Genomic DNA, 12671 nt, shown 5'->3' with positions numbered 1-12671 from the left:
CTGTCTATAAGAGAACTTAATTTTAACATTTACACGAACACACAAAAAGACCAGTTTGTCCACTCATCTAAAATTCTGCAGCTTTACTGGTCTACAAAATAGAGGAGGCAGAGTTAACTCAACAGACAGCAATATTAAAAGAAATTAAAGTGTTTTCATATTTATACAAATATGTTTATAAGAACTTCTAACCCTTTAGAATGCTATTAGAGGGCAGAATGCAAAGTCCAATGGCATTTCTTTGCTCCACCGATAATACTATAAAGAATATGGATATGGAAAAGAAAACACAAAGTAGAAGTTCGTAAAAGAAAGTTAGTCTAAAATTTCAACAGTTTTCTACTTAAGAAAGTCAGACGTAAGACAGAAATCTTACCAGCATTTTTGAGTGTGATAAAGCTGTTCGTGGGGGAGGGAATGCATAATCTGCTGTTTCCAAATCAGGATGCAAAACCTAGAGAATTTTTAAACAAAAATTTTTTCCCCTCATTTTGCTGAGGAAAGGATAAATTACTTTTTTCCCTTCTTTCTCAAAGTAATATTCATTGATAGTAAGTACCTCAAGTAATAGATTGAGTTAAATTATGAAGACTGTATGGAAATAAAGGTGGGATTAATTTTTCAGGTTTCTATAAGTGAGCTACTTAACAAAAATTCCTATTACAGTCAATGAAGCTAGTCAATACAGTTAGGGATTTTAGAGTTGATTCATCTGAAACAGATTAACAGACAGAAAATTCTTCTCTTTAAGATACAAAGATTTGTTCAGAAGCCTCCAAATAAGGGGGTTTCTGATTTATGACAATGATAGTAAAAAGACAAACTGAACTACTTTTCTTGGTGAGTCCTTAATGTAATATCAGTCATTCTTGAATATTGATACAGGGGCATCATACAAATAAACTTTAAGACTATTTGGTTATTCGTTTGTTAAACTTCAGACAATGTACAGTGGAAATGCATTTATAAGAACAGAAAATAAGCTAAACTGAATAGTAACAATGCTGCTCAAATACTGAGGTTAAACTCTTATTAAAAAACAATTATTAGGAAGGAAAAATCACTACCTACCTCTTGAATAATGAAAAAACATTTTACCAGTAAATTACTGATGATATTAACTCTAACTTCAGATAATAAATTCTTCTAAAACCAGGAATGTTGGCACGAATCATAGTGTTAAATCTCACATTTCCAGTGTGTTTGAAAGCAATTTAATACTGTAATTCATTTTTCATTCTTTAAAAATAGGTGAGAGGGTGGAAAATGGGGTTTGTATCAAAACATACCAGAGAAAGCGCCATTTGAGTCTGATGTAGCAGTGGCTCTGGCAGCTGAGAAAGATGAATACATTCAGGAATTTTAATTGTGCCTCCATCCAGGTCTGCTATGATTACATCTAACTGTAAGGGACAAACACACACATTATTAGTACTGCATACAGTGAGCATAGTTTAGAAACACAAGTTTCATGTGTTCAAACTTCATGATCTGCACATAAGTTAAATTAAAACAGGACTAACTTTAATGTATAGAATGCTTTTGATAAAGGAAATACTCCAAATACTTCATATTACTGAAACTACCGATGAAAAATGAATGTAAACCAAAGAAAGTGAAATTAAGCCAAAATTTCAAAAGTGACTTCTGTTTCTGGATGTTCCACATCTGTGTTCAGTGATTTGAGATATCTAATAGGCTGTTTGCAAAAGGACACAGTGAGGACAACTATAAGTAAAATTACATGTTTCTAGGCACCTCTGTAACCCTGGTTCAGTTTCTCCAAGCACAAGCTTAAAAGGTAAGGATAAAATAAAATAATTGAGGACTTATTTGAAAACCCTAAGTGAATTGTTCAAACTCATGACAAATACATGACAAAGCTGGAAATGGATCCATTCCTTCCCATCCTGCACTAGAATCAAATAATCTCTCTCCTCTACTTTATAGTCTCAAAGTATTACAAAAGAATTCATACTTTTTCTTTCTCCTCCTGATTGTCCTGCCTTGCTTGCTGTAATAGTATATTAAACATATATGAATTATTAATATAAACATCTCTGAAGCACAGAAAATCTCTACAACTAAACATCATGAATGACATTGTGACTACGAATATGCTGGGTAGATATACTTACAAGCTCATGAATGTCATTACGAAAGACAGAATGTACACCAATTATGAAAGGTGTTGGTGAGCTGAGAACTTCCAATAGCTGTGCAGGAAGAATTGGAATATAGGGATAACTGTGAAAAGAATAAATAAAATAAAATAAAATAAAAACTTCTGAATATCCTTTCACATAGGGCAGCTTTTTTCTTAAAAAAAAAAAACAAAACACAAACCAAAACTCCCTGTTATATATTAGATTTACTGTAAATACCTGTATTTTAAAAATACAAAAGATGAAAGTATTAAATACTTCTTTATAAAGTGTCATGCTGTTAAAAGAACATCTGCCATGTAAACTCCAGGAATTATATATTATATGGTCTACAGTTTATTGTAAACAAGTGTATTTTGCAAAATAAGAGAAGCCTATTTATATTTGTAACATTTATGTTGTATGGACATTATATCTGTCCACAACTTTTAGGTAACTAGGGACACTAAAGTTATGCATAATACCTTAATTTTAAAAACATGGCTAGTTTTTGGCCAGACACCTACAATTCAGCCTTTTGTAAAATATCATTAATAAGAAATCTTTAAATGAAATATTCTGCTTTGATATTGAAATGACAACTAAACATTATGTAAAGAAAACTGTATTTCAGATGCTGTTTACTTGATTTGACAATTTAAAAAAAAATAAATTAGTGTTTTCATCAGAGCAACATGAAAATCTGGATCTAAATTTATCAATGCATTTCAACACCTAATTTATAGTTATTAAAAATTTACATTCATTACTACTTTAGCATTAAGAAACATATTCCAAAACTTGCTTTCAATTTTTTTCCTTCTTATTCTATATTAAAATGAAGCCTATCTCTGAAATATTTTAAATAAAAACATGCTATTAAAATACAGGCATGTTTTGAAACAGATGAGTCAGAATTAGATGTCTTCTTCCTAAAAAAACCAAATAGCTTGACACTAAGTTTTTCATTTCAAAATGCTGGATTCAGATGTGGCTTTTTAGAGAGGATCAATTTGTTGTTTTAAATTCATTCTCTGGTGGACATTTGTCAGTGACTTAAAACTGTAATACAAGCTAAAGTAGCTGTTATCTCAGAACGACAGAATCTTTCCAGTTGTAAAGGGCCTCAGGACATCATTTAGTCCAACCTACTCCTCAAAGCATGGTCAAGGCTGAATCCAGATGAATTTGTCCTGGGCTCTGTCCAGCTGGGTCCTGAAAACCTACAGGGATGGAAGTTCCATAGGGTCTTTGTTCCACTGCTTAGTTATCCTCATAATAAAACATGTTTTCCCTGTATACGGCCAGAAACCTCCCTCTTCCCTGTTTCGGTTTATGACCCCAATCTCTTGTTCTCTTGCCATGCATCTCCTCTTACTTATTGGCAGGCTGTTATTAGATCTCTCCAATATCTTCATGCATTTACTCATGGATCATCACAGTCAAGTTTTACCACCCAACTGATGTTGTGAGTAGGGTTTCTATTGTATTTGCGGGCAGGATGTTTCTCCTTTGCTTCCACTGTCATGATGCAATCGGATTTTTATTAATGATGTGTAAAGGCTAGGACAGGTATACATGATCATGAAAACCTTCAATTATTTGAACAAACATAGCACAGCTCCTTTTGTGAAGGACAATGTAATATAAGATGAGTTATAAAATTAGTCAAAGAGTTCAAAGAATCAAAACTCAACTCACCTGTATTTGAGGGGAAACATCAAAGACTCCAGAGCCCTACAGGCATCACTGAGCCTCTGAAAACTTGCTGAGTGAAAGAGAACCTTATTTTCTGTAAGCACGGCACAGAATAAGCTGAGCACATTTTGGATTCCTTAAAAAAAAAAAAAAAAAAAAAAATTAAAGAACTGTAACAACGTGGCAAACATAGAATCAAAATTACATTCAAATGTACTATTTTCTGGAGGAATTTTCAAAAAGCATATGATAAATGCATGAATTGCCAAACCCCAAGTTTTTTCTACCGTTTATTTAACTAGTGCAGCTTCCTTTCTATTTTTCAGGTTGCTAAAATACTATCTGAATGTATTTCTACATTTCACACATATTGTACTGTATCTCCCTTTCAATACCACTTTCAAGGATTTCCTCTTCTCAGCAGAAATCCCAGCAATGCTTAATAATGACTTCAAACAGTATTATGTGTATTTTCTGCATAGCCTTCTGTGTATCTAGAATTCAATTCTGGTCACTGACCCAGGCTTAACTTCTAAATCTTTATGTATCTCCGTTGGGGGAATCATACTGTCGAGTTCAAAAGAAAATGACAAAGACTTCACAGTAAATACATTCATACTTTATCCATGGAGAGCATTCTAGGAGTCACAAGGTTAAAAAGGGGCAGTAAGAGTGTACATGTCATTAGAAGGATATGTTAAAGAAGAGCTGACTGTTTAAACAAGCCCCACTACATTTAGGGTAAGATTCACGAATCAGATAATGTTTTTTTGTTTTTTGTTTTTGTTTTTTTAAGACAACATAATTTACCTAGGACACAAAGCCATGTGCTTTCAGGGAAAACCAAAAATACATTTCCTTTAAAACAAAGTCCCATCCTGAGAAGCAGACATGTCCGAGACATGTGAGATATGCTCAAATTTATGAAATTTCCTGAAATATGCTGGAATGTATGATGTTTCCCTGAGGATATAGCTTGTGTTATCAGTAAGCCAGCCTGCATTACCTTTACAAAGCTACTGCTTATCTTACAATAATCTTCCCAATAAGAAGTGTGACTACGGAGAGCCACTATATTCATATGATAATTAACACTTTGTTTTGCTTAAGTAATTTTTGTTACATGTTTTGACAAATGTTTTTTCCCTATGATGTATGAAAATTTGCTTTCCTGGAGTGGGACTTGGTTCATAAATATAAATGCACAAGGATTCGGAGAGGGTTGTTGAGAAAAAGACTTAATTCTTAGGATGAACAAGTCAAACAATAACATAACAGCTTGTGCTTTCAAACTCCGTTCTCCACGAATCCTAAGGACAGACTCATGAAGTCAAAGGCAGAGACTTGGGAGGACTCAAGGACAGAAGGCGTTGTTGTAAGGCTGAGTGAGTTACTGTTGCAAATATTTGCTATTGTTTTCAGTGGCATAATTAATATTGTGCTAGCATAAAACAAACTGCTTTGTAATAGACAATGTAAGGATAGTGTTAAAGAAAAAATCGAACTGGTTTCCTCATGAAATAGCACTCACCAGTGAATGGTTAGAAGCTAACTTGAAATAGTGTCATTTCTTGTGCATGTAGGTACAAGAGCTTGTATATATTTGAACACAAACTTAGAAACTGCTGCCTGTATAGAAAAATCTCTGTAAGAAATTAAAAACTTCAACTGCCCTTTTTTTATGCAGAACTGACCTTGATCCTTTCCCAGAAGATTTTAAAGATTGTTTTGGAGTATACTTTATGTTTTAAACTAAGTTTTTGTTTTCAAGCTAAGTTTTTGTTTTCAAGCTAAGTTTTTGTTTTCAAGCTAAGTTTTTGTTTTCAAGCTAAGTTTTTGTTTTCAAGCTAAGTTTTTGTTTTCAAGCTAAGTTTTTGTTTTCAAGCTAAGTTTTTGTTTTCAAGCTAAGTTGGCTTTTTACACCATTTCATTCCGCACCAAATATCTTAAGACACTTAGGAATATATTTTTTTTAAACATCTGACACTTTTTTCCTATAATCAGATACAAAAATTCTCAAACAATCCTCTATAAACTGATAATGTTCTGGCAGGTATTACTGAGGAAAACAATACCTAAAAAAGTCACAAATATTGACAACATTTGGTACAACTAAATTCTCTAAAAAAACCCCTCTTTTGATCAAAATATCTATAACTAAAAATTCTTGAAAGAGATAGGTTTCCATTCTGCACATCTTAAAACTGCAACCTAGGCTGAGAGGTAACAGTTCTAAAATATTGTCTGGATTTATTGACTTCAAACTGTGTTTTACAAAGAATTAAAATATTCCTTTACTGAAAGTATTCAATTGAAATCAAGCTGTGTAAGAAAATAGCCCTTTTTTCTAGTTATATGATATTATCTTGCTGTGGACTCTGATGATTCAAGAGCCTAGAAGGAATATCTTAATTCTAATACGTTTAAAAGTCCTAAAACTTATCCAGTATCAGCATTTTCACTTGAAATCTCTTCTGAATATAGGCTTCCTCAGCAGATATCAAATGAACACACAATTCTCAATAGTACATAGTAACTGAGCACTTAAAAATGCATAAATTTTACTTGCAAAATACATGAATGAGGTGGAAATCAAGATTTTGCTTATGTATAAGGAAGACACCTGCATGTACTTCATAGTATTTTAACACTGGCCTTCTAAAAAAGAGATGTGCATAAACCACTCTGACTTTCTAGTGTTGATACCTGTCTATGAAGCCAAAACAAAAGGTACAGGTACATTGATTTTTTTGTTCTATTAAAAAATTCGAGAACACGTTAGCTGTAAAGCATAAGATCACACAGTCTCCTAGGGACTACTAAAATGATACACTATTGTATAGTTAATATAGGAAATCTTCATGCTCATCTATATGGTTAACCTGTATGTCTGATTTTTATCTTTACCACTGTAAGAAATGGATTTTCGTAAGTGTCTTCAATTTACAGAAAATTTTGGATGTCTAGTCATTGTTTTTTTTTTTTGTTGCTGATTTGTCTTGATAGTTTCTTTTAAGAATTCAATTCATGTAGACTATGTTAGAAGACAGGTCAAAACTCAGCACTGAAGTTCCACCGAAGTTCCAACTTTTCTATCTAATAGAGTATATTCCTGGTAACCAGAAAAATAAGGTCTTCATTTCTGTAAAACTCGTGGAGGCGTGGGGAAAGTACAACAACAACAGGTTTGTCATCTGAACTCAACTGCAGTAGGCCCGGTGTTCACTGGAGGACAAAGGGACTATACTCAAAAGGCAACACTTACTGGAATAAAAAGGAGGGAAAAAAAGAAATAAACCAATGCTTTTTAAAATTTATACTATTAAGCAGCAATGATACTATTTGTGAGGCTTTCATAGTTTCACTGGTCTGGTTTTGCTGCATATTAGTGGCTGCAGATAAAGCTTCAGTTTCTTCTCCACAAAGGCATTTCTCACTGTAGCTTAATCATAGAATCATAGAATCATTTAGGTTGGAAAAGACCTTCAAGATCATCAAGTCCAACCATCATCCATGCCCACTAAACCATGTTATGGAGTACCCCGTCTACGCGGTTTTTTGAACACCTCCAGGGATGGTGACTCCACCACTTCCCTGGGCAGCCTATTACAATGTGTGACAACCCTCTCAGTAAAAAAATTTTTCCTAATATCTAACCTAAATCTCCCTTGCCGCAACTTGAGGCCATTTCCTCTCGTCCTATCTTCAGCCACCCGACAGAAGAGACCAGCACCCACCTCACTACAACCCCCCTTCAGGCAGTTACAGAGAGTGATAAGGTCTCCCCTCAGCCTCCTCTTCTCCAGGCTAAACAGCCCCAGTTCCCTCAGCTGCTCCTCATAAGACTTGTGCTCCAGGCCCCTCACCAACTTGGCTGCCCTTCTCTGGACACATTCCAGCACCTCAATGTCTTTCCTGTGGTGAGGGGCCCAAAACTGAACACAGCACTCGAGGTGCGGCCTCACCAGTGCTGAGTACAGGGGAACATTCACCTCCCTGCTCCTGCTGGCCACGCTATTTCTGATACAGGCCAGGATGCTGTTGGCCTTCTTGGCCACCTGGGCACACTGCTGGCTCACATTCAGCCGGCTGTCGACCAGCACCCCCAGGTCTTTCTCTGCCAGGCAGCTTTCCAGCCACAATTCCCCAAGCCTGTAGCGCTGCATGGGGTTGTCGTGATCGAAGTGCAGGACCCAGCACTTGGCCTCGTTGAACTTCATACGACTGGCCTCAGCCCATCGATCCAGCCTGCCCAGATCTCTCTGTAGAGCCTCCCTACCCTCAAGCAGATGGACCCTGCCTCCCAACTTGGTGTCGTCTGCAAATGTGCTGAGGGTGCACTCGATCCCCTCATCCAAATCATCAGTAAAGATATTAAACAGAACGGGGCCCAACACCGAGCCCTGGGGAACACCACTTGTGACCTGCCGCCAACTGGACTTCACTCCATTCACCACAACCCTCTGGGCTTTTCCATCCAGCCAGTTTTTCACCCAGCGAAGAGTACACTTGTCCAAGCCATGAGACACCAGGTTCTCAAGGAGTATGCCATGAGAGACAGTGTCAAAGGCCTTGCTGAAGTCAAGATAGATAACATCCACAGCCAATATCAGCACCAATATAATTTGATATTTGAGATGGCTATTTTTAGCAACTATCGATCATGTATAAACTTGGTGTCTCTCAGATGTTCACTACATTTTAAGTGGTTATGAAAGATGAATTTGAAATGTTTGTTGTGATATCAAAGCACCAGATGTAGCCCCAGGTTTGCTGAGTCAGACAAAAGCATTGCTTTATATGCAGAAGTTATGGAAGTGACAAAAATTGAGAGCATCTAAACATGTGTCTCAAATCAGCAGGTCTTGTAAGGAATAGCAGAAAAAACCCCAGTAAGGACACTGGGAACAAGGACAAATGAAAGCCATTGTCAAAGCAAGGAGACAGGCTGGCAGGGGCAAGGAAAGCTCAATGGCCAACTGCTCACATATCAAAAGGGATAAGAAGCATTGTCTCTCCAGTCTGCCAATCCCTGTCACATGTCCACGTTAGCAGATTCTTGGAAAAAGCAGTTAAAAGCAACTGTGAACTGTGTACATTACTGCTGTGCAATCTATCATTGGCTAAATTCTCTGCACAAGGAAACGCCTCAGCAGAGCAGCAGAGAGCCAAGGGCAGGATACGGATCTCCTGCACACCCTGACCGTGCATATGGGCTAAGTTCAAACACCTACAAGAAACCTGCACAGGAAATGTGAGATAGTTACCTTAGGTAACCGACATAACTTTATAGATGTTCTTAACTTCAAGCTGAACCTAGAATTCTCAATGGATTGAATCTCCATCTAACAGTTCTTTCTAAACTCTCTCAACCATTTTCTGTGTTCTGAATGCATAAAAAGCAGAAAGTCACCTCACCAAAACTGGCCACATTCTAGCAGAAACAGGAAAAAAAAGAGACTAGGAATCCTGTGTGCTTGCATTTGAAACCAAAATTATTTTCATTTCTACAAGGTAAGTACAATACAAATGAATATACTACAATGAGAGCGTTTGACTTGTCCTGTGTAATCAGAGTTCATATAAATATGCATAAATTAGAAGAAGTAACAATACAATTAAAAAAATTAAAATAACCAAGGTCATTTCTTTAGGTATCTTTCACAGAAGCCAGTTTAAAGTGAGAACTTCACTGGCTCTTACACTTTTCTTTCCTGAATGAAAGCTTCACAGCCTAGGAAATATTAAATTTATACCTAAGGAGAGGTTCTGAAATTTGGGGGGTGGGGGGGGTGGGGGGTGTTTTGGGGCTTTTTTTGCATAATAGAAGTGCTCTTCCATTTAGAAGCTAATCACCAATATTGACCAACTTCTTGAAAACAGGCTACTGAGTTTGGAAACATAATTTGACAGTGAAACCCAGGTTAACCACTTCCACTGACTGAAAAACTTGTACAGCCCAGACAGCTTCTTTGGTACCAGTTGTTTTCCTTCTCTCTCTTTTTTTTTTTTGTCTTTTTTTTTTTTTTTAATACTCTGTATACAATACAGAAGAATATAAAATAAATAAAATCAAGTGTACAATATAGACATCTCATCTGGAATTTTCTTATTTTCAAGATGATAGCCACTAACTCAATACAAAATTATTGCTACACACATACTTTAATATATGTTTTCAGGAATATTAGCAATATAATGACTGTGAAGGAAATTTTCATCTGATAGAATCAAACAAATTATAAATAGTAAGACTTTTGATTACTTTCCTATTTTAAACCATTTAAACCATTGATTAAATTATTTGACCAAGCCACCAAGGTGTTGTTTCAAGCCTTGCATGTTGTTTACTGAAAACAAACAGTTGCGAATAATAGCCTGAGCCCAGTTTCCTCATGCTACAAGACACAATCGTGTCTGACTGTAACCTTGAACCGTATACTGGTCTTCAGACTCCACACTACATCCGATCCTAATTTGTCAGGGCATAAATAGACAACATGAAAAACAACAAACAAGTTGATTTTTACAGATTACTCTTTTGCAGTCTACAGACAGACATCCTGTAAAATATTATACATATGCTGGAAAATTTTGAATGGAGGCTTCCTGACCTTCACTGTTTTCAAGTATTTAAAGAATCTGTAATTTGTACTAAATTATCTGACATCCTACATCAACAAATGTATCATTCTGCCTGCTTCCTGTTGTTCTAGAATTTAAGTATTTATTTAAGCATGATTAAAAAAAACCCCAAACACAAAGTGTACTTGACAAATTATTAACTGTCCTCTGCATGGCATGAAATCAAAATATTATCACTAACTTCAGACTTTTGTAAAGAGTTATAAACATGGATTTGGAAACTCAACTAGTTGAATACATTATTATGCCAATATGCCATTCTTGAATTACTGGACACAAGAAAAAGCTTAATAGACAAAATAATCCATAACTTAGCCAGACTAATCCAGGAAATGGGTCAACAAAGACTGAAAAGCCTTTCTGAAAGGCCACTAGAGAGTGCATAGTATGAGTTCTGTGCCAGGCAGTGTCAAGCTCTAAAGATAACTGGGAAAAAAGTAGAGAAAAACAAAACTCTTTTCATTTTTATTTTTAGATGTAGCTGCATAGCAGTGCTAATGAACAAAATACAAGCTTAACTAATAAATAAGAGGCAACAATTGTACTCAATACTCATATAGGTAATCCTTGCCAAATTGCATTCATTTGTCAATTGAAAAATTACATGATATCTTCAATCAACTACACACAGTTAAAACAACCCCCCAAAATCGCTATGTCACTCAGTTCAGGATCAATTCACATTTAGAAAAGTATGCAGTTCTGTTATTAGAGTAGAACTGCACTGCACACTACATAATTAAATCATAGCCAAACTTGTTCACAAATGGGGAGCAATCTAGCTGTGCCAGCAGAGTTTTGTGAGGGTTAATTTATCCTGCTTTCTGGCTGGGTAACAGAGAACATGAGTCAGACAAGTACCCCAAGAGATTAACTTACTTGGTCTTTGCCAGACCAAGGAGGAAGAGAAGCAGTCTCTAAAGCACAAAGCCTTCAGCTAAGACTCCCTCAAAGGATCAAACATTTCACGAATAAAGTGTTCGTACTAATTTCTGAACACACAGAAGCAAACATGGGCGTGACATGTACTGAAATCAAAACACATTTTTAGAGATAAACTTTTGATTTTGGAACTGAAGGCAATTCAGTATCTGAACCATGAATGTTGCATGTTCTTCGTAAGATGCAGGGCAGAATGAAGACTTGTCTACAAACCAGCCTTTGGGGAAGGTGGGAAGAAGTAAGGAACAGGAGGAACATACAGAAGATGCTGGTATAAATGCCATAAAAGCCAACTGATCATTAAACAGCATATCAAAGAGACTGTGAAAATGAGTACACATATCAAAAAAGATCTCTTCACCTGATGGATAAATATTTCTACCACTATTGCTCCCCCAAAGTTTAACAGTATCAACTGCGTTCTGTCAATACTGAGTCAAGCAGATAGCTGTCATCCAAACCCAAAATTATACAAGCATGAGGAAACAGGGATTAAGCACAATATATGATCTACTTAGGAAGATACACAGTGATGTCTGTCATTTGCATGTTGGTATCACTTCATTATCACCAATTTCATTAAATCCCTCTGCAGACCTTCTTAAAGGAGCAGCAAAAGCCTCTGGATTTCTTAAGCCTTCAAACACAACTCTGCCAATACACTGAGTGAACATAATCAGCAAGTTTATTTTTTTTTTTAGAGACATTGATACAGCTAAAGACAATAAGCAATAAAATATTTAGATAATAAGGTCTTTATCCCTGAAAGACAGAACTGCAATACCATTTCGTATGCACAGTTTTAAAGCTATACATATCCAAAGTAAGACTAATAAGCTCAAGATTTATATGAGTGTGTTGAGTGAGTTTTCTCAATAAAGCAGAAAAGACAATGGAAGGTAAACCAGACAAATAGTGGTTTCATATATAGAAAGTACTCACATGCCAGGGAGGTAAATGACAAATTTACAGGAAAGCAATAACTTTTGAGTTTTATAAACATAACCTGCATTACCAATTGAAGGTTTGCAACTGATTGTACGTTTGGCTCATGCAGACAAGGCTTGATAGGTGCTACTAAAAATAGACTTAGTTACTATATTTTAAATGCTGGTTTCATATTTTTTCTTTTTTTTTTTTACTGAACACACATCAAATCCAAATTCCAGCAAAAAACAAATGCCAAGAGAATGTCAGTCAAAGTAGCTTTGCATATAAAATTAAATTCAGAGCTGTTGAGGG

The 12671-nt window shown here is 35.8% G+C and overlaps 1 protein-coding gene across 1 annotated transcript in view; it reads right to left on the bottom strand.

Annotated features, from left to right (window-relative positions):
- Positions 1-12671, bottom strand: part of SBF2 (SET binding factor 2) — a 290062-nt gene that overhangs the window by 128066 nt on the left and 149325 nt on the right. The window contains exons 7-10 of the mRNA XM_010563796.1: positions 3846-3978; positions 2139-2247; positions 1290-1403; positions 377-454 (exon numbers count right to left, since the gene is read on the bottom strand). Of these exons, the coding sequence (XP_010562098.1) occupies positions 377-454; positions 1290-1403; positions 2139-2247; positions 3846-3978 (434 nt within the window). The remainder of the gene's footprint in view (positions 1-376; positions 455-1289; positions 1404-2138; positions 2248-3845; positions 3979-12671) is intronic.

This window comes from Haliaeetus leucocephalus, unplaced genomic scaffold (assembly GCF_000737465.1).
Source record: "Haliaeetus leucocephalus isolate CR32 unplaced genomic scaffold, Haliaeetus_leucocephalus-4.0 Scaffold173, whole genome shotgun sequence".
NCBI classification, from domain to species: Eukaryota; Metazoa; Chordata; class Aves; order Accipitriformes; family Accipitridae; genus Haliaeetus; species Haliaeetus leucocephalus.
This window is presented reverse-complemented; position numbering and strand designations above follow the sequence as displayed.